This window comes from Aquarana catesbeiana, linkage group LG04 (assembly GCF_042186555.1).
Source record: "Aquarana catesbeiana isolate 2022-GZ linkage group LG04, ASM4218655v1, whole genome shotgun sequence".
In the NCBI taxonomy this organism is placed as follows: Eukaryota; Metazoa; Chordata; class Amphibia; order Anura; family Ranidae; genus Aquarana; species Aquarana catesbeiana.
In genome coordinates, this window is record NC_133327.1 from 620199916 (window position 1) to 620223320 (window position 23405).

Sequence of the window (23405 nt, forward strand, 5' to 3'; positions counted from 1 at the left end):
ATCCCTTGACCAATGGGGAATTAATAAGAATAAAGATAACAAACAAGATGATAGGGAGAGAACCCAAATGATCATGATTTCCGCAGTGCTGTAATCATCTGTGCCCACTCAGAGTTCTACAATGCATCAGTACATTTGTCGTAAAAGCATATACATAATGCCTAAATCCAGATTGTAAATGTGGGTATCCCGGGAAACATTATGCAGGTTATTAATGAAAGCCCCCTGTGGGTCACATGACCGCATCATTCCTAGCATGGCCAATCGTATTGCATACTGCACGATCCTTCTTATTGGATCTGTGTAGTAAACAGGAAGAACCACAGGGAAATGATCACGTGACATGTCTGCTGACATAGTCACATGATCTCGAGAGACGAATCACGTCTCAATCACTAGAAGCCTGAGAGTCATGTGGCAACAAAGGAAGTCACATGCTCTCCTGTGGCCAATAGAACAGTCTTATATCTCCCACTCGTTTGAGCTTTAAGCAGGGAAGGTAATTCCATCCACTACAGCCCGGAAGTGACGGATGTTGCGGCGGGGACAACCGGAAAGACAGAAGAGAGAAAAATCTCTCCATCTCCTGGTGTCATGCTCCGAAGAGCTGCTCCATGTTAACTGTAAATGGCTGAACAATATGTTGAACAATAAGGATGAGAAGTGTATGTGCCTCCACTAACATGTGCAGATATATATCTATACGTGTGCCGTAATAAAATAATAAATTATATGTTAAATTTAGGATATGTAGCAAAATAAAAACGTGAGTGCATAATGTGTAAGACTATTTAGTCAGCAAATGTAAATGTGCAATAAACAAAGCTCAAAAGCAGCAGACAGGGGAAAATGGCATCCTCCCCACTGCATAAATAAGTGAGGATGGAATTGAATAAAATTCTGAAATTAAGTGTGGGGGATTAAATCCCCGAATGCGCTAGAAAGGAGAAAATTTCCCCTCGTACATGGTCACTATCCCATAGGGACATGACTGAAAAAATAATAATGTGAGAAAGTGAAAATATAAAAATAAAAAATGATATGGAAATGTGTGTCCATCCAGTAATATTTAAATCTATGGACCTATAATCTGAAAAAATGATGGTGAAAATATGCAATGTGAATAGGTGAATGTAAGTGAATACAACTAAAACTTGACAGAACATTATGGATAAATAAAGAGGTTTCAAGAGAGGTTTAAAGAGATTTCCAGGACCAACCATCGTCCATTAAGGATCTCAGAGCCTGTTTGATTCGGTGTCACCGGCATCCGAATCCACTCCTGCTGGTAAGCGTATTCCATCTATTCACTTCCCATGATCGTACAACTCATGATATACAAGAGAAGATTTCTACATCAGTCCAACATTCGTATTTAGCCTATGTTTGGGACTCTCTTGTATCAGATTCATAGCCATACATTGGGACTTTACTATATCCCGTCTAATATTCAATTTTTTGGTATTATGCTTTGTGTTTCAGCTATGGTCACCATGTCTGATGTGCCTTTTACCATTGGTTATCATTTTTAGTGCTGAATTTCACTTTTAATCCTGTTGCTTTGCCTTAAAGTACACCTGAATAAAATAAACCATTAAGAATGCAACATTGATTTCACATTCAGTTGTTTAACCACTTCAATACCAGGCACTTTCACCCCCTTCCTGTCCAGGACAATTTTCAGCGCTGTTGCATCTTTGACAATTGTGCGGTCATGCAATGCTGTAACCAAACTAAACTTATCTTTTTTTTTTTTTTTTTTTTTTTTTTTGAGACAGAACTTTCTTTAGGTGGTATTTAACCACTTGACCACTGGGCACTTAAACCCCCTTCCTAACCAGACCAATTTTCAGCTTTCGGTGCTCTTACATTTTGAATGACAATTACTCAGTCATGCAACACTGTACCTATATGAAATTTTTGTCCTTTTTTTCACACAAATAGAGCTTTCTTTTGGTGGTATTTAAAACCGCTAGGTTTTTTAATTTTTTGCACTATAAAAGAAAAAAACTGAAAATTCAAAAAAATGCATTTTTCTTTGTTTCTATTATAAAATTTTGCAAATTAGTAATTTTTTCTTCATAAATTTTGGCCAAAATTTATACTGCTACATATCTTTGGTAAAAATAACCCATATTGGTGTATATTATTTGGTGAAAGTTAGAGTCCACAAGCTATGGTGCCAAGCTCTGAAAATTGATCACACCTGAAGTACTGATGGCCTATCTAATTTCTTGAGACCCTAACAAGCCAGGAAAGTACAAATACTAGGGATGCACCGAATGCGTTTTTTGGTGCTGATACCGAAAATAAATCTTCCTTGATCCTGAAAACCGATACCGAAAGTCACTGTTTTTAAAATATTTTTATACAGGAGATGGTCAGAGACTGGGGACATGATACAGGAGATGGTCAGAGACTGCGGACACGGTACAGGAGATGGTCATAGACTGGGGACACGGTACAGGAGATGGTCATAGACTGGGGACACGGTACAGGAGATGGTCAGAGACTGGGGACACGGTACAGGAGATGGTCAGAGACTGGGGACACGGTACAGGAGATGGTCAGTGACTGGGGACACTGTACAGGAGATGGTCAGTGACTGGGGACACTGTACAGGAGATGGTCAGTGACTGGGGACACTGTACAGGAGATGGTCAGTGACTGGGGACACTGTACAGGAGATGGTCAGTGACTGGGGACACGGTACAGGAGATGGTCAGAGACTGTGGACACGGTACAGGAGATGGTCAGAGACTGTGGACACGGTACAGGAGATCAATGTAGCCTCACCAGTGCCCGTCATGCAGCCTGCATTTGTGCCCCTCATGCAGCCTGCCAGTGCCCGTCATGCAGCCTGCCAGTGCCTGAATCAGAGCAGCGATCTCCGTGTATCACGGAGCTGCATTTGAATTGCCCGGGTCGCAGTAACAATGTCCCGCCTCCTGTAATCACGTCACACTGATTCAATGTCCCACCATTGGATCAGTGTGCCGTCTGTCACAGGGGGCGGGACATTGTTACTGCGGTCTGTGTAGTTAAGCTCCGTGACACAACGGAGATCGCGGCAAGGAGGGGCAGAGAGGAGAGGACTGCGGCGCGCTGCGCCAGGCCACCCCCTAATGGGCAGTACCAGGGACAGGGCCCCGCCCCCATTTTCGGGGGTTTTATCGGCAAGATTTCCTTTTCGGCATTTTGGCCCAAATGTCGGTGCATCACTAACAAATCCCCCCCCCCCCAATGACCCCTTTTTAGAAAGTAGACATTCCTATGTATTTAGTAAGAGGCATGATGAGTTTTTTTTAATTAATTTTTCCCCACAATTCTTTGCAAAATTAAAGATTTTTTTTTTCTTCCACAAAATTTTCATATTAGCAGGTTATTTCTCACACACAGCATATGCATACCACAAATTACACCCAAAAATACATTCTGCTACTCCTGAGTATGGTGATACCACATGTGTGAGACTTTAAGACCCCTTTCACACTGTGCCGTCAGCGGTAAAGCGGCGCTATTTTTAGCGCTGCTTTACCGTTGTTTTAGCTGCGCTATTCGGTCGCTAGCGGGGCGGTTTGAACCCCCCGCTAGCGGCCAAAAAGGGGTTAATGCCGCCGGAGCGGCGTTTTGCCGGCAGTATCACAGCGCTGCCCTATTGATTTCAGTGGGGAGCAGCGGTGGAGGACCGGTGAGTTCACCGCTCCAAAGAAGCTGCTGGCAGGACTTTTTCTGATGCCCTGCCAGCGCACCGCTCTCCTGTGAAAGCCCGAGGGCTTTCACACTGGAGTGAATGGAACAGCTGTTCTAGGTCGGTTTGCATTCTCTATTTTTAACGCTATAGCGCCTGAAAAATGCTCCAGTGTGAAAGGGGTCTAAAGGCCCATACACACGATAGGACTTTATACAAACTTTCCTGTGGATTTTTGTACAAAGGTCGTCGGCCGTAAACTATGCATACACACGGCAGGACTTTTTCAGCCAGCTTTCACCAAATCACGTGGTTTTTCAGCTCTTTACCGCCACCCTTTGGTCAACTTCTGTATTGTTGTCTGATCTTTTGTATTGGTTCTGAGCATGCGTGTTTGTACTTTGGACTAAAGTCCTATGGACTTGTGTACACACAATAGGATTTTGCACCATAGGACTTTTGTTGCCGGAAAGTTTTTCTACAAGTTTTTGGAAAATGTGGAAAGAAAATGAATACACTTTTTTTTTTTTTTTTTTTTCTTTTTTTACACAGTTAGAAATATTGTATAACACATAGCATGTACATACCAAAAATTACATCCCAAAATAGATTCTCCTACTCCTCCTGAGTATGGCGATACCACATATGGGAGACTTTTCTACAGCCTGGCCACATACAGAGGCCCAACGTGCAGGGAGCAGCTTTAGGTGTTCTAGGGGCATACATTTCTCAAATGTAATTTGACTACCAATTCTACTTTTGTGAGGCACTGTAGTAGCATGGGTGAGCCGTGGATGGGGGTGGCTGAGCATGGTTGAACCATAAATGTGGATGGCTGGGTATGGCTAAATATTGCTGAGGCTGGATGGCTGGGTATGACAGAGGGATGGCTGAGCATGGATGAGGCTGCAATGGGCACAGAGCAGCGCTGTGGGCACTACAGATCTAGCCATATCGCTGCTGCAACCCATATCTCTCTCCTCTCCTCCTCTCACACTGTACCGATCGGTACAGAGAGGGGAGAGAGGAACCATGACGCTGGTTTGTTTACAAGTGATTGCTTGACGGAGCGATCACGTGGTAAATGGATGCGGTCACGGATACTCCCGTGTGCATGCGATTCTGGGAATTTATTTTTTGCTAAACAAGTGAAAAAAGGGGGAAAAAAAGCGTTTTTCTTAGTTTCTATTACAACATTTTGTAAAGTAATTTTTCTCCTGCACTGAAGTGCGCAAATGAGGCTGCACTGATAGGCATCAACAACGAGGAGGCACTGACGGGCACCACTGGTGGACGCTGGCAGGCATCGCTAATGGTGCTGCACTGATTATCAGCGCAGACCTGTCGGGAGAGCTGCTTATCCGGCATTTCCTATTTACACTGTGTTCAGTGATTTGGATACAGCTGATGACGTGGTAAAGAGCCTACATCCTAGACTCTTTACCATGATCGGAGATGCAGTGTGTCTGGGCGACACACCGCACCACCGATCGCCACGTTCTGAGTCCCCCGGGGTGCGCATGAGTGCCTTTTACTGAAGGACATCATATGACGTTCAGTCAGAATGATAGAACCCCTGCCCGGCCGTCATTCTGCTATAGGCCAGGTGGGAAGGTGTTAAAGATTTGAAATCAAATTTTAAAGCCTATTTCCAGGATATATATTGCCAACTTACATTGGTCCAGCTGAAGTTCCTTTAACCACTTGCTTACTGGGCACTTAAACCCCCCTCCTGTCCAGACCAATTTTCAGCTTTCAGTGCTCTCACACTGTGAATGACAATTACTCAGTCATGCAACCCTGTACCCAAATGATTTTTTTTGTCCTTTTTTCATACAAATAGAGCTTTCTTTTGGTGGTATTTGATCACCTCTGGGTTTTTTATTTTTTTGCGCTATAAATGAAAAAAGACCGAAAATTTTGAAAAAAAAAAATGGAGTACTGTCCATGATACTTATTTTATTTGCACTAATATACAATTTTTCAGGACAAGCTTTCAGGGTATGTCCCCTTCTTCAAGGTCCAAGCAGTACTGATTATCATTGGACAGTACTCCAATTTTCTCTGTCACAATTGCACTAATACGGCTACAATCAAATCAAGTATGATCGAAAAAAACCCCCAAATTTTTCTTAATTTCTGTGATAAAATTTTGCAAATTAGTAATTTTTCTTCATAAATTTTGGCCACAATTTATACTGCTACATATCTTTGGTAAAAATAACCCAAAATTAGTGGAAATTATTTGGTCTGTGTGAAAGTTTTATCGTCTACAAGCTATGGTGCAAATCATAAAAAATTTACCACATCTGATGTACTGGCAGCCTATCTCAGTTCAAGCCAGGAAAGTACAAATTACCCCTTTTTGGAAAGTAGCTATTTCAAGGTATTTAGTAAGAGACATGGCGAGTTATTCTTTGCAAAATTTAAGATTTTTATTTTTTAACAAAATTGTCATTGTAATAGCTTCTCTCACATGGCATGTGCATACCACAAATGCCACCCCAAAATACATTCTGCTACTCCTGAGTACAGCGATACCACATGTGTGGGACTTTTTCACTGCCTGGCCACATACAGAGGCCCAACGTCCAGGGAGCACCATCATGTGTTCTAGGAGCATAAATTATACATCTCATTTCTCAACCACCTATTACACTTTTGAAGGCCCTGGAGCACCAGGACAATGGAAACACCCACAAAATGACCCCATTTTGGAAAGCTAACACCCCAACGTATAATCAATGAGGCATAATGAGTCTTTTGAATGGTTCATTTTTTTCCAGAAGTTTTTGGAAAATGTGGGAAAAAAAAAATAAATCTCTTTGAAGTCTCCAGACCCTAATCTAGGAATGAGAAAACAAAAAAAATTTTCTTCATCCAGAAAAACAATTCTCGACCCCCTCACATATGTGTGAGACTCCTGTGTTGAATCCCACTAGTCCAGTAGCAGGGTACAAGATTAGTCCATGAGGCAGGCAAGAGGCATGGTCAAACAGTCCAAGGTCAGTTCCAGATCAGGCAGAGGTATGTACAGAATCGTTAGCCAGAAGCATGGTCGAATAACAGCACAGGGTCCGTTCCAGATAAGGCAGTGGCATAAGGGGTGTGAAGGCAGGAACTGAGGATTACGTTTACCATACTTCCATACTTCACTAATAATTTATTGAAGTATGGTAACGGCGAAAACATTCACCTATGCAGAGGCCTGGTTGGGGAGGACATTTGGACACAATATTGTGTCTCTTCTGACTCCCGCTCTGGTACACACCTTACATTTTTTTTAACGTCATTGGCCTGTTGGTCTGGGAGGGAGTTTATCTGGAAAGTGGCGTTCGGAGAGTCGAATAAGAACATCTGATCGGATATTTTCTGGTGGGCCATTCGGGAATATAAGGGCAGTGAAAACTTCCTCCTGGTAGCCAAGGAAGCGACATATGAGTTTTATATATGACCAATTGAAAAAAATAAATTATGACTTTTTTATACCAATGGTATGTCCGTCTTGTGGCAGGATATGGCTCGAACATTTGGTCATTGAAGTCAACTCCCCCCATGAACAAATTATATTCATAGATGCATTTTGGTTTTTGGATGGGGCCATTCCTTCTGGGGATTTCCACGAAGGTATCATTGTGGATCGAAGACAACATGTAGACATCCCTTCTGTCTCTCCACTTCACTGCCAAAATCTTGTTCCGCAGACTTGCCCCAGTAGGGGGTATATGAGGTCCCAAACAATTTTCCCGCTTGATCCCAAGTAGTCTGGGCAATTGGGGGGTTACAGCTGGGTGTCCTTCCCTTCGTACGCTTTGAAGGCATATATGTACTCTGTGACTCGGTCACATAATTTGTATACCTTCACCCCATAGCGGGCCCTTTTGCTGGGAATAGTTTGATTTTAAGCCTGCCACTAAATTTAACAAGGGACTCATCCACACGTGTTGGCCTGGGGTAAACAGCTGGGGGAATATTTCAGAAAATAATTTAGAAGTGGCCGAATTTTGAAAAGCCTGTCATAATTTGGGTCATTTCGGGGAGGGCACTGGGTATTCTCATTGAAATGGAGGAACCTCATTATCATTAGGTATCTGGTTCTGGGTATTACCTTGGAGAAGATTGGCATGGGGTGGATTGACCAATAGAAATTCAAAGTTTTTTTTTTTTTTTTTTTGGTGAGTCCCATACAAAATGTGAGGCCAAAAAAAAACCTTCAACTCCTCCACCGTTAGGTCTCTCCACTCGTAGGGACGGGCATAATAGGACGTTGGATTATTTAAAATAAATTGCTGTGCATAGAGGTTGCACTGGGCCACAATTGTTGATAGCATGTCCTCTGTAAAAAATTAAATCAAAAAAATTGATTGGGGAAAAATTCTCCATGTCCACCTGAACTCCTGGCTGGTCAGTGAAAGGGGGAATGTTGGATTCTCCTGAATTAGGAGGAAGCCACAAGGGGTTCTGAAGGGCATAGGGAAGGCTGGCATATGGGTCCTTGGCCTTTCTTGCCGAGGTACTGCGGTGTTGGTGGATGGCACTGCCACCTCAACGCCTTCGTTTGGCGGGCAGAATATCTTCCTCCTCTGAGTCATTCAGTGTTCCACTACTGAGGACTGGCTCATAATTTACGTCCGACTCAGAATCTGAGTTTGAAAGGGAATCCGAAAAAGAGAGCTCCCCGTTGCTCTCGTCGGCCTGGGAAAGTATTTGGTACGCCTCCTCGGCGGAAAAGCATTTTTTGGACATGGTTGCTGGTGGTGATGCGACTATACAGGTGTGTGCTAAGCCTGCACTGATGGGAACTGATGAGGCGGCACAGGTGGGCACTGATTGCAAAGGTGTGCACAGATGGACACATCACCGATGGCACAGGTGGGCACAGATCCCAAATAGGCACTGTACTGATGGGGCACTGATTTGAACTGTAACTTGTGTTTTAACTAGCACAGATTGCTGTCAGGTCCTCTCTCCTCACACGCGTTCTCTTTGTGAAAGGAGAGAGCCAGCAATGAGAGATGATCTCATATGTTTACATTTGAGATCCTCTCTCATTGACCACACTGATCAAGCTGTAAACGGATGCTGTGATTGGCCATTTACAGCGATCTGTGACTGGCTGTGTCCAAGGGACACGGCCAGCACAGAATTTCCCCGATGCGCGCTCGTGAGTGCACATGGTGAGCGAGGAAAGGGGAGGACGTCCTATGACGGCCTCCTGGAAATTGAGGTCCGCGCTTCAAGTGGTTAAATAAAGTAAAAGGCACACATAACATAAAGCAGGATATGCATTTCTGACACACTATTACATTCATAGTTCATTAGCAATGCATAATGTTGGCTATATTTGGTTGGAAAACGGCATCCTTGTCATGATGCCACAGCCGTTAATTGCACTTTTGTTTGCTTTACTTGACAATACTGCTCATTTTAAAAATATGTAAGTTAAGAGAAACTGTTAACCCGTGGAAGATGTGCAGGCAGAGTGCATAGGACTAGTGAGCAGTATTGACTGTGGTCTCCCTACAGCTGTTCTTTTTGCAATTCTTTCTCGAGTATCTGTGTGCAGGTAGCCATCTTGGTAGATGCAGGGCTTTGCTTCCTCATGTCAGAGCCTCCAGTAAGGAAAAGAGTGGGCAGTATATGTCCTGAGACTAGCAGTCAGAGACAGATATACAGTGCCTTGAAAAAGTATTTATACCCCTCAATTTTCCACATTTTGTCATGTTACAATCTAAAAAGGTAAAAGTATTTTATTGGGATATGATAGACCAACACAAAATGGCACACAATTGTGAAGTGGAACGAAAATGATAAATGGTTTTCCAGATGTTTTATAAATAAATATGTGAAAAGTGTGATGTGCATTTGTATTCAGCCCTCTTTACTCTGATAGCCCTAACTAAAATCTAGTGGAACCAATTGCCTTCAGAAGTCACCTAATTAAGAGTCCACCTATGTGTAATTTAATCTCAGTACAGCTGTTCTGTGAAGCGCTCAGAGGTTTGTTAGAGAACCTTAGTGAATAAACAGCATCATGAAGGCCAAGGAACACACCAGACAGGTCAGGGATAAAGTTGTGGAGAAGTTTTTAAACCAGAGTTAACGTAAGAAAAAAAAAAATATCCCAAGCTTTGAACATCTCACAGAGCAATGTTCAATCCATCATCTGAAAATTGAAAGAGTATGGCACAACTGCAAACCTACCAAGACATGGCCGTCCACCTAAACTGACAGGCTGGGCAAGGAGTGCATTCATCAGAGAAGCAGCCAAGAGGCCCATGGTAACTCTGGAGGAGCTGCAAAGATCCACAACTCAGGTGGAAGAATCTGTCAACACGACAACTATTGTGCACTCCACAAATCTGGCCTTTATAGAAGAGTGGCTGAAAGAAAGCCATAAGAAGTCCCGTTTGCGAGAAGCCATGTAGGGGACACAGCAAACGTGGAAGAAGGTGCTCTAGTGAGATGAGACCAAAATTTAACTTTTTGGCCTAAAAGCAAAATGCTATGTTTGGCGGAAAGCTAACACTGCCCATTACCCTCAACACGCCATCCCCACCATGAAACGTGGTGGCAGCATCATGTTGTGGGGATGCTTTTCTTCAGCAGGGACAGGGAAGGTGGTCAGAGTTGATGGGAAGATGGATGGAGCCAAATACAGGGCAATTTTAGAAGAAAGCCTGTTAGAGTCTACAAAAGACTTGAGACTGGGGCGGAAGTTCACCTTCCAGCAGGACAACAACCCTACATTAAATTGAGAATCTGTGGCAAGACTTGAAAATTTGCTATTCAGATGCTCTCCATCCAATCTGACAGAGCTTGAGCTATTTTGCAAAGCAGAATGAGCAAAAATGTCACTCTAGATGTGCAAAGCTGGTAGAGACATATCCAAAAATACTTGCAGCTGTAATTGCAGTGAAAGGTGGTTCTACAAAGTATTTACTTGGGGGCTGAATACAAATGCACGCCACACTTTTCACATATTTATTCTTCATGTTGATCTGGACATGTCTTCCCTGTGCACATTTTCTGCTTATGTGTTTTTATAAGATTCCTTCAACCCCTGCGTGGGTATGTTCTATCCTAGCTGTGTTTGGAGCATCTTTTTCAAAATATTGAAGATTGAGAAATGGCCATGCAGCTAGCATTTTTGTAAGGTATTTGGCAATGGCAGCCCATTTCTGTCAGGAAAAATTGTCTATAAGGTGACTGAGAAGCTCATGTTGAGACAGCCCCTTGCATGTTGGCTCCATTTAAACCAGCTGTGTACACTGACTTGATGACAGCTGAGCAGTTATATCTGCTATTGCTTCATATCTCTGCCATTGTATAAATGTTTTTTGGCAACTATGGCTTTGACGAACTTCAGTTCCCATAATAGGAAACCTAACAAAGCCACTTTATTCCTAAATTATAAACATTTTGCATAAAAACTCCAGCTATTATTAAGCTGGAAATCCTTCAGCAGCACATAACAGACGCATCTTCCCTTGCACTGCTGTGTTGAGGAACTGAACTGTGGAAGCTGTGCTCAAAAGAAAAAAGGCAAGCAAATGATTGTCTAGTTGCCAGTATCCCTTTGAGGTTCTCTACAACTGATCTTTTCTCCGCTACGGACTTAAAGTGATTGTAAATGATCGCCTTGTAGAAGAACTCATTCAGTTTAAAATTAGAAATGAAAAGCAAAACATTTTGTGTATAGATAAAAAGTAAAAAAAGGTGTTTTTTTTTTTTTTCCTTTAAGTGATCAGTTTCTTTCTGTTCTCAGCTGCAATAGAGCTGGGGGGGGGGGGGGGGGAGCAGCAGTACACTGATCTTCCTAGTGAATGGCTGTGCAGCAGGGGCAAGTCAGGACAAGTCTGATCATTTGCACCCTTCCTGACCAGAGCGCTTTTTGCGATTCGGCAATGCGTCGCTTTAACTGACAATTGCGTGGTCGTGCGCCGTTGTACCCAAACAAAATTAACGTCCTTTTTTTCCCCACAAACAGAACTTTCTTTTGGTGGTATTTGATCGCCTCTGCGGTTTTTATTTTTTGCGATATAAACAAAAAAGAGCGTCAATTTTGAAAAAAAAACAAACTATTTTTTACTTTTTGCTATAATAAATATCCCCCAAAAATATATTAAACAATTTTTTTTCCTCAGTTTAGGCCGCTATGTATTCTACATATTTTTGGTAAATGACACTGGCAGTGAAGGGGTTAACCACTAGGGGGCGTCGAAGGGGTTAAGTGTGTCCTCGGGAGTGATTCTAACTGTGGGGGAGCTTCAACACACGACAGTGATCACTGCTCTCGATGACAGAGAGCAGTGATATCTGTCGTGACACAAGGCAGAACGGGGAAATGCTTTGTTTACAAAAGCATCTCCCCGTTCTACCTCTCCGTGGCACCCAGCGGACTTCGAGTCCGCGGGACCCGCGGTCACGGAGAACGCGGCGCCTGCAGTGCCGCCTCTTAAAGAGGACGTACCTGTACGCCCTTTTGCCCACCAGTGCCATTCTACCGACGTTTATCGGCGTGCGTTGGCTGGCAAGCGGTTAACAGGGGTGTGTATATTTTTTATATCCACTGTAAATACATGATCACATTTGTCAACTTCTGCAACAAACTTGATCCATCAATTCTATAATGTGTTCTCATTTATACATGTGTATATGTATCTTTTTGCTACACCTATATTTCTAACTAACAGAATAAAAGATTATGAATTTTATTATGTGTCTGTTAGACTCTGTTATTGGCACCCTTTCAATCCCAGCTCCCGGCGGGAACATGTTACGTAATTTTAACCAATTTTAGTTATTACAAATGACTTTGTTTATATTTAATTTTCTATCCTAGTCACCCATGTTTGATGGGAAAGTACCACATTGGCACCATTATTCCTGTTTCTGGAAGCGTGCACGGGTCTTATCCCATGGGGATATTGATGGCTTCACAGAGCTTCGATGGGAAGATCAGGAAAAGATTAAGAAGGCAATCGAAACCGGGGGTGCCTCAGCAGGTAGGTGCTTGGTTTGGCACAAACTTATTTTCTTTGTTCATTGGGGCCCTAGCAGGCCTCTGTGGTATTAGCTTTGCCCTCTGAAGGATAGACATGAAGTAAAGACTTGGACAGGAAGCAGATGTCCCACTTTCAGTTTATATGTAGATATTCACCAGCACACCAAGGATCATCAATTTCGTCCAAACGCTTTTTTATTCAAAGAACAATCACATCACAAAACAGTGTAGTGCAACATTTCAGAGCCACGCAGGACCCCTTCGTCAGGCAAGTGTTTCAGTTCTTAGAGGTTGGTTTATGTGCTCCAGTAGGGTGACTATACACATTTCAACCTGACCAAACAATCTTTATACAATGAACTTTTTTTTTTTTTTTTCTTTTAAGGGATATTTTTTTATTACTTTTAAAATTTATTTTATTTGCAAAAAAAAACTGTATAAATCCATTATTTACAGGAAAACAGAATGGAATGGTTATACCTCGAGGAAGAGTAAATGTAGAGCTGAACATATAACATATGAGTGTGTTGTTCTCCGTGGTTTATGCAATCCGTATTCAATACAATGTATAAAAACACCAAATGTTTCTAATACTCAAATAGGCTAGCTAAGCTACCACCCTCTACCTGTGTGCGCCTATCTGTACAATTTTGGTCTGTCTTGTATATTTGGACACACTGTTGAAGTTGCAGAAACCAGTACACTATATCAGTAGATATCATTCATCAATCATAGGGGAATGGTGTGGTGGGTTCTCACAGCTTATCAAGCTTTTTTTTTGTGTAGCCTTGAGCTTTGTAGGACATTTTGTATAACGGTAATGCTTGGGTGATCCCTGGCAGCTTTCAGTGGTGGAGGATTTCCACTGGAGAGCTATAGCTTTCTTCGCATAAAAGTAGGCAGAGAAGGTGTTTGTGTTTTATATGTAGAAAGATGTTTATAATGGTAAGTTTGTGACAATTAAAGAGGTTGTAAACATTTGAAAAAAATTCCCCCCCAAAAAAACCTGCAAGACAAAGGCATACTAGCCCATTATGACTTACTTTTTCGAACGATGCCCTCCAGTGCCGCCCGCACTCCGCTCACACAGCCGACGTCTTTCCTGGTGTTACCTCCGGGTTCGCGGGCTCCAGGGCTGTGATTGACCAGAGCCACGATGACGTTACTCCCGAGCATGCACTCGGGTGCTGCCAATCGTGGCACGGGTCCTGAAGAAATGCCACAAGCGGGCCTTTCTGTCAGTGCGCATGTGCCGATGGCAGTGTATATAGTAAATATCTCCTAAACGGTGCAAGTTTAGGAGATGTTTAGAGTACCTACAGGTAAGCCTTACTATAGGCTTATATGTAGGTACAATTTAACCACTTGCTGCCTGCTATATAGTAAAATGATGGCGGCAAAGTGGTTTCAATATCCTGACTGGACGTCATATGACGTGATCAGGATATTGAGGGGCGCGCATCGCAGCGATCGTTGTTTCGGTGTGTCATTCTGACACACCGCAACTCCGATCTAGGTAAAGCATCTCTGACGGAGACTCTTTACCATGTGATCAGCCGTGTCCAATCACGGCTGCTCACGATGTAAATAGGAAGAGCCGGTGATCGGCTTTTCCTCACTCGCGTCTGACACACACTAGTAGAGGAGAGCCGATCAGCTGCTCTCCTGACAGGGGGGGTCTGTGCTGATTGTTTATCAGCACAGCCCCCCTCGGATCCTGCCCAGGACCACCAGGATGGCCACCACACTGGACCACCAGGTATGCCCCCTAGACCCCCAGGGAAATACCAATCTGTGCCCAGGCAGCTGCCAATCAGTGCCCACTCCAATGCCTACCACTGCCAGTACCACCAGGGATGCCTATCAGTGTCGCCCATGAGTACCCATCAGTACCGCATATCAGTGCCCACGCATTGGTGCCACCGTATCAGTGCCGCCTTATCAGTGCCCATCAGTGAAAGAGATAACTTACTTATTTACAAATTTTTTTTAACAGAAACAAAAGCGAAACTTTTATTTTTTTCAAAATTTTCAGTCTTTTTTTTATTTGTTTAGCAAAAAATAAAAGCAGAGGTGATCAAATACCACCAAAAGAAAGCTCTATTTGTGGGAACAAAATGATAAAAATTTAGTTTGGTTACAGTGATGGATGACCGTGCAATTGTCATTCAAACTGCAACAGCGCTGAAAGCTGAAAATTGGTCTGGACAGGATGGTGTATAAGTGCCCTGTATTGAAGTGGTTAAAGAGGAAGACTTTACTTCCTCTTTAAGGATAGGAAATTTGCCCATCTTGAACAGTTTAGATCAGGGATCGGCAAGCAGTAGATCACGGACAGGTGACTGGTAGATCGTGGTCTGGGCTTGGCGACCCTGCCATTCCATAGCATCAAACAGACTGTAATGCAGAGGGGCTACTTGTAAAGTTGGAGCTGTGGTAGGGAGCAAGAGCCGCATAAGCCAATGCCTCCTCTGTAGTGCCGGCTCATGTCCCATGCGGAGTGATACCAACTGCAGTCCACCTCTTTTCCTGACTAGTGGTCTCCAGAGTGGTGCCAGCAGCAGGAAAGAGCAGATCTTCAGGTCGGTGTGAAGCAATACACAGGGAATAATAGTATAAGGCTGCTTTCACACTGATGCACCATGTTTTTCCCACGCTGTGGGTGCAGGGCAGTGTATCTACAGCTTTCCTGCGCTTAGCTGTAGACTTCTGCAAGCCTGAATGCAGGAGTTTTGGTGCGCTTTCAGAAAGTGCCCCAGAAATGCAGGATATAATAGAAGTTTATGGCAAAGCAAACCCGACCCAGAAAGTTGCTGATGCACTGCACTCGTGGTGCAGGTAAACCGCAGCACATCAGTGTGAAAGCAGCCTTATAGGGGGCTCAGAACAATAGGGGTTCACTTACATTTGCAGTTTGGGGGGGGGGGGGTGGTAAAACCCCATATTTAGGACTGTGGCCAAAGGTGTACACATGCCGCTTCAGGAGTTATATACACTGTCGTCGTCGGTGGGTGTAGCACCTGCCAAGCATGACCTATTCAAGTGAATGAGGCTGCTCTGCCAAGTGTCCTGCAACCTTGTACAGTATAGCAAACAAGGGGTTAAATCAGGCAGCGTTGTTGCTTTCTCACCACCTGCTTTAACCCCTTGGACCCCACAGAAGCATGCAGATGCGGGGCACATGCAGGGTGGCCCCATTTACTTGAATGGGTTGTGATTGGCAGTTGGTATTTTGCCATCGTGCAATGACTGAATTTTGAGCAATAAATTGTTCAAGAGTAATAGGGGGGAATTTGGGACTTTAAATGAAGCACATGGTGTGTACCTCCATCCCTGGTTCAGGTATGAGAAAAAGGACGGTGGGACTTTAAATGAGGCTATTGATTTTTGGTGGGCGAGATAATTAGAAAATATATTTAATTGGCATATTGAGTCTGACAATACATAACATGATATGATGCACATAGTAGAAAAGGTTTAATATGTATACACATACATGGTTTTGACCTCATGAATACAATGCATATACATATCAAGGGGACAGCGTATAAAATTGACAAGAGATTTAATATGGATAAAATGAATTATTGCAAATTCATATATGTACACGTCATTTAAATGGCACTATGCAGTGTAATCAATGGTAAATCAATCAAATCAATAGCCTCATTTAAAGTCCCACCTTCCTTTTTTCTCCTAAATAAATTGTTCAATGGACATAAATGAATCCCGTTTCTCATTTGTTTTTTTTGCTTCTGGGTCACATATGCGCAGTACCAACAGTTCAACTTTTAACCACTTGCCGACCGCCGCACGCCGATGTACGTCCAAACTTTGGCGGCGGATATCGTTGTTATGGCAACAGCTAGCTGCCATGACCCCGGTATCCCCGTTTTCGTGCGGCGGTCGGCTTTAAGATAAAAGTGGTCTCTGCGGTGGATTCGCTGCGAGATCATTTTATCAGTGGCGGGAGAGGGCCCTCCCCTCCCGCCACGATCAGGTGCCCTCCGCCGCTTACCGGAGCTGTCGGTAGCGGCGGAGGCGATCGCGTCCTTCTCCGTGCTGTGCCTGGAGACGAGTAAGGCTAAGATGGCGCCCACCCGTCTCCATGACACTGATGGGCGGAAGCGATGGCAAAACGTCCCTTCCGCCCATACGTCTTAAAGGCACACGCACAGAAGCGAACGCATACATGAGTAGCGCCCGCATATGAAAACGGTGGTCAAACCACACGTGAGGTATTGCCGCGATCGGTAGAGCGAGAGCAATAATTCTAGCCCTAGACCTCCTCTGTAACGCAAAACATGCAACCTGTAGAATTTTTTAAACGTCGCCTATGGAGATTTTTGAGGGTAAAAGTTTGACGCCATTCCACGAGCGGGCGCAATTTTGAAGCGTGACATGTTGGGTATCATTTTACTTGGCGTAACATTATATTTCACAATATAAAAAAAATTGGGCTAACTTTACTGTTGTCTTATTTTTTTTTATTCAAAAAAGTGGATTTTTTCCAAAAAAAAAGTGCGCTTATAAGACCGCTGTGCAAATACGGTGCAAAAAAAGTATTGCATTGACTGCAATTTTATTCTCTAGGGTGTTAGAAAAAAAAAACAATATATAATGTTTGGGGGTTCTAAGTAATTTTCTAGCAAAAAAAAACTGTTTTAAACATGTAAACACCTAAAATCCAAAACGAGGCTGGTCCTTAAGTGGTTCACAGGTGAGAAACGCATTAACCTTTCAATTTATCGGCCGTTCCAAACTTTTGCTTCAATTGTTTTGGCTCAAAAAGTCACAATCGATTTTCGATTTGTGCCCATTAACTGGACGAAAAATGAACAAACTGTCCAAATGACAGATTTTAGAAAAATTTTTGTCTAGTATATGGGCACCATTAGGCTACATTCACGCCTATGAGAAAGACTGTTAATGATTACATGCAGGAGACCCAGCAAGAGTTCCCAGCGATCAGCTGCTGGCGACAGCCCCATTGAAAACAATGGGAGACGGACAGCTCTCGCAGCCAATTGCAGCCACTCGCAGGTAATCGTTTATGGAGCGACTGCCTAAAAACTGGTTGATACTGTTCTTTCTCCTTGTGCAGGATGACTAATCTTGTCCCCCCCCCCCCCCCCTCCTGTAGCTTTCTGCAGACAGCCAGTAGTGGGTTGTCTTTTTGGGTCCCACTCAGAGCTCTGCTCTCTGCAAAGACTATGTATAACACAGTATTCCTTTTACAAGGTGATATCTGGGTTTGCAAAGGCATTTGCACACAAAGTGGATTTATATCCTTGGTAACTATTGAGGAATATGTTTTAAATTAAAGGTTTTTGAGCCTGGAGTTCAGTTTTTAGCAGAATTTATAGCTGAAGTTTCTTTTGCTCTCCAGGATTACAGAAATTTGCCGTGTTGACGAGCGTTGGCCAAAATGTTAATATTGATAATTTTGTTTATATCTACAGGGGCTGGCGGGGGGGATGCCAAAGGAGGCAAAGCAGATATGACACTGAATGATTTTGCAGCTGAATATGCAAAGTCCAACAGAAGTACCTGCAAAGGCTGTGAACAGAAAATTGAGAAGGTAACGTGAATATGATCAAATATTTTGATCGGCCCAGTGTCTAGGAATGGTGAAATCTGAGAAATGTAAACATATCATTGTAAAATTGGGGATGAAAAGATCAGCAAGGGAATGAACAACTAAATGGTGGCAGCTGTGCGCTGGATCACGTACGTGTGTGTGTGTGTGTGTGTGTGTGTGTGTGTGTGTATATGTATATATACAGTGAGGACAGAAAGTATTCAGACCCCCTTAAATTTTTCACTCTTTTTAATATTGCAGCCATTTGCTAAAATCATTTAAGTTCATTATTTTTCCTCATTAATGTACACACAGCACCCCATATTGACAAAAAAAAACACAAAATTGTTGACATTTTTGCAGATTTATTAAAAAAGAAAAACTGAAATATCACATGGTCCTAAGTATTCAGACCCTTTGCTGTGACACTCATATATTTAACTCAGGTGCTGTCCATTTCTTCTGATCATCCTTGAGATGGTTCTACACCTTTATTTGAGTCCAGCTGTGTTTGATTATACTGATTGGACTTGATTAGGAAAGCCACACACCTGTCTATATAAGACCTTACAGCTCACAGTGCATGTCAGAGCAAATGAGAATCATGAGGTCAAAGGAACTGCCTGAAGAGCTCAGAGACAGAATTGTGGCAAGGCACAGATCTGGCCAAGGTTGCAAAAAAAATTCTGCTGCACTTAAGGTTCCTAAGAGCACAGTGGCCTCCATAATCCCTAAATGGAAGACGTTTGGGACGACCAGTACCCTTCCTAGAGCTGGCCGTCCGGCCAAACTGAGCTATCGGGGTAGAAGAGCCTTGGTGAGAGAGGTAAAGAAGAACCCAAAGATCACTGTGGCTGAGCTCCAGAGATGCAGTCGGGAGATGGGAGAAAGTTGTCAACCATCACTGCAGCCCTCCACCAGTCGGGGCTTTATGGCAGAGTGGCCGACGGAAGCCTCTCCTCAGTGCAAGACACATGAAAGCCCGCATGGAGTTTGCTAAAAAAAAAAAAAACACCTGAAGGACTCCAAGATGGCGATAAATAAGATACTCTGGTCTGATGAGACCAAGATAAAACTTTTTGGCCTTAATTCTAAGCGGTATGTGTGGAGAAATCCAGGCACTGCTCATCGCCTGTCCAATACAGTCCCAACAGTGAAGCATGGTGGTGGCAGCATCATGCTGTGGAGGTGTTTTTCAGCTGCAGGGACAGGACGACTGGTTGCAATCGAGGGAAAGATGAATGCGGCCAAGTACAGGGATATCCTGGACGAAAAGCTTCTCAGGAGTGCTCAGGACCTCAGACTGGGCCGAAGGTTTACTTTCCAACAAGACAATGACCCTAAGCACACAGCTAAAATAATGGAGTGGCTTCACAACAACTCCGTGACTGTTCTTGAATGGCCCAGCCAGAGCCCTGACTTAAACCCAATTGAGCATTTCTGGAGAGACCTAAAAATGGCTGTCCACCAACGTTTACCATCCAACCTGACAGAACTGGAGAGGATCTGCAAGGAGGAATGGCAGAGGATCCCCAAATCCAGGTGTGAAAAACTTGTTGCATCTTTCCCAAAAAGACTCATGGCTGTATTAGATCAAAAGGGTGCTTCTACTAAATACTAAGCAAAGGGTCTGAATACTTAGGACCATGTGATATTTTAGTTTTTCTTTTTTAATAAATCTGCAAAAAGGTCAACAATTCTGTGTTTTTCTGTCAATATGGGGTGCTGTGTGTACATTAATGAGGGAAAAAAATAAACTTAAATGATTTTAGCAAATGGCTGCAATATAACAAAGGGTGAAAAATGTAAGGGGGGTCTGAATACTTTCCGTCCCATATATATATATTATATATTTTTTTTTCTAAAGCGATGCGTAAACTATTGGCGCTATATAAATCGTGAATAATAAATATATATATATATATGGACCTCTCCAGCATCCTTTGGCCTCTTTTATCAAACTGAGCTTGCTGTCCATTACAGTATGGGATAATTAAAAAAAATAATTGGGCTGCTAATATGACCTTAAAATTTAAAGTGCCTTCTAAAAACCAAGAAATATCTGCAGCAGGTTACATAAATTACTGGTTGGTAATGCTGGAAACAGATTTGATTTAAATGTCTTTGCAGTGTTTCATTCTGGTTGCAGAGGGCCTTTTGTATTTTATATAAAGATGACACAAGTGTACATATCTATGTGCACAGCTGTTCTTGTCCCATTTTATGTCTTTAGCCAACTGAGGGCATGCCACACTGGCACCTCCTTGTTACTGTCATAATCAATGAAATGCAGCTTTTACCTACCACCTTTCCCCCTCTAGTCAAAATGCAGCACAGACTTATTTGCTAAAGGGGGACCTTTATTCACTATTTTGAGCAGCAAGGTAGCAACACCATAGGAAAAGATATGTTTCAGCAGTTTCTGTGCTGGCCAGGTATTGCCAGTGTGACGTGGCCTTTAGGTTGACATTCAGTTCCTAAAGACATATAGTAGGCAAGTTCACTAAGCTATACCAATTATTTGCCCAAATGACTTTGAAAGAAGTTAATCAGATGGTTGTAAATAACAATTATTATGGCGTATAGCACATACATTATAGCTTGTATTTGATCCACAATTGGACTCTTTTATATAGACTTCTATGGATGCATATGCATTAAAGTGGAAGTTTACCAATCGTATGGTGGGTGGGCTCTTGCCTTAAAGTGTTACTAAACCCACATCAGTAAAATCAGTCTGTATATGCTGTAAAGCATGCTTGTTATACTCACTGTGGAACCTAATTGGTTAATCCTCTGCATTGTGTAAAAAGGCTATTTGATCCTGTCTCCTCTGATGCCCCCCTTCTTCTACTGTCCCCAACCCATCTCCAGATAGTACAGAGGCTAGGGGGACAAGCTACACATGCTCAGGTTGGTATGTATTGCTTGGGGGTTTTTTTTTATTTTTTTTTCTTGTGAGAGTGCATGTGATCAGCACAGGGCCAATCGACACTGTCCAGACAGAGGGTCAGGGGTCCTGCATCCTCATAGGACAGTCAGTGCAGAATGAAAACTCCTCCTACAAGCTTTAACCAGACACTGATGGAAGTCACAAGACTGCTATATACTGCTGATGAGAAAAGGTATTTAGCTGTTTATATTTACTAAAATGCCGCGCTTGCATTTAGAAGCGTTTTTTACAAATACGATCAGGAATGTATCTCCATTAAAAACTCCTATAAACGCAAGTTACCGCGTTTACACGCTGTTACATGTATTTGGCATTTCAAATCCCTCTGAACATCCATCCTGAATCCATTTTTTTTTTTTTTTTTTTTTTTTTTTTTTGCTTTCCAAAAAATGCTTCTAACCTCAACTGCCTGGAAAAAACTATAAATGACCCTGTGTACATGTACTGATAAGCTAACGTAAAGGAGAGTTCAGGGGCAGCTGCAAAAAACGCCCAACTACTCCTAAATGCCTGTTTACCAGCAGCAGTGTACATGAGGCCTACATAAAAAAAAAAAACTTGTGTGAAACAGGAAGACTTTTTCTAACAGAAGAGACTTTGCTTATTTCCTCTCCCCATAAAGCCTTTTTTTGTGTGACTTTTTTTAACACTTTATACATACAGACTGTACAGACTTTCACACTTATTGATGAGAATGAATATTATCGCTTGTATAGTGTTTTTTTAGAAAAAAATAAATAAAAAGTTTACCATTAATTTTACTTTGAGTTTTACATTTAATTGTGTGTTTCTTCTGTGCAGGGTCAGATCAGATTATCTAAGAAAAGCTTGGATGTGGAGCGACCTCAGCTTGGCATGATTGATCGCTGGTACCACCCAGACTGCTTTGTAAGCCGCCGAGAAGAGCTTGGCTTCCTACCAATGTACAACGCTAGCCAGATGAAGGGTTTTATCATTCTGAATGCCGAAGACAAGGAGACTCTGAAAGCCAAACTGCCTGCAGTGAAGAATGAGGGGTATGTGTCTACTGAATAAAATGAAAATGCATTTTATCCAAAACCTAGATATAGAAAATCCTAAAGGGTGTGTTATCCCATAATTGATATTTCACAGAATGATTGTTCTCTCTATAAACAATGAGTCTATCCCTTGAATAACAAGATTATTTAGTTGCCTCTAATCTTACCTGGCAATCCTGTTTATAGTAGCCTTTCTATTAACTTCCTGTGATATGATGACTACACTCTTAGGCCTGTGATATGATGACTACACTCTTAGGCCTCATGCCCATGTGCGTTTTTACGGCTGCTTTTAGGAGCTTTTTTCACAGCTTAAAAACACCTCTCCATGTTATTCTATGGCCTCATGCCCACACAGACATTTTTGAGCTGTAAGCATAGGTGTTTTTAAGCTCCAAAAAAAATCCAGGACCAACGTGTTCTGAGGCTCCAAGCTAGAGCTGTTAAAGTGCCAGACGCCAGTAAACGCTGTTAGACGCGGCTTAACGCTGTAAACACATCGTTAAGCCTTGTCAGGCATTTCTCTGCCTCTATTCAAAATCAGTGGTTCCCTATGGGAGCCCATTGATTTGAATAGAAGTCGCACCAGAAGTCGGATCATGATGATCCGACTTGCGGCGTGACTTGTGTGCTGAGGATCTTGAAGGGGAACTGCCAGGACGATGCCAGACCCTTCGGTCCGGTATGGATTCAAAGGGGAGCCCCCACGCCATAATGAAAAAAATGGCGTGGGGATCCCCCCAAAATCCATACCAGTCCCTTACCTGAGCATGCAGCCCGGCAGGTCTGGAAAGGGGGTAGGGACAAGCGAGCGCCCCCCCTGGACCATTCCAGGCCACATGCCCTCAACATGGGGGGGGGGGGTGAGTGCTTTGCGCCCACCCCCACCCCAAAGCACCTTGTCCCTATGTTGATGAGGGCAAGGGACTCTTCCTGACAACCCTGGCCGTTGTCGGGGTCTGCGGGCAGGGGGGCTTATCGGAATCTGGAAGCCCCCTTTAACAAGGGCCCCCAGATCCGCCCCCCCACCCTATGTGAATGAGTATAGGGTACATTCTACCCCTACCCATTCACAAAAAAAAGTGTCAAAAATAAACACAGTGGGCACTCGCTCGTCCCCACGCCCTTTCCTGACCTATGGAAACAAGAAAATC

At 43.1% G+C, this 23405-nt stretch overlaps 1 protein-coding gene across 1 annotated transcript in view; it reads left to right on the forward strand.

The window, feature by feature from the left end:
- PARP1 (poly(ADP-ribose) polymerase 1) overlaps positions 1-23405 on the forward strand; it is a 108827-nt gene that overhangs the window by 13823 nt on the left and 71599 nt on the right. The window contains exons 2-4 of the mRNA XM_073628305.1: positions 12537-12699; positions 18161-18279; positions 22034-22248. Coding sequence (XP_073484406.1) covers positions 12537-12699; positions 18161-18279; positions 22034-22248 — 497 coding nt within the window. The remainder of the gene's footprint in view (positions 1-12536; positions 12700-18160; positions 18280-22033; positions 22249-23405) is intronic.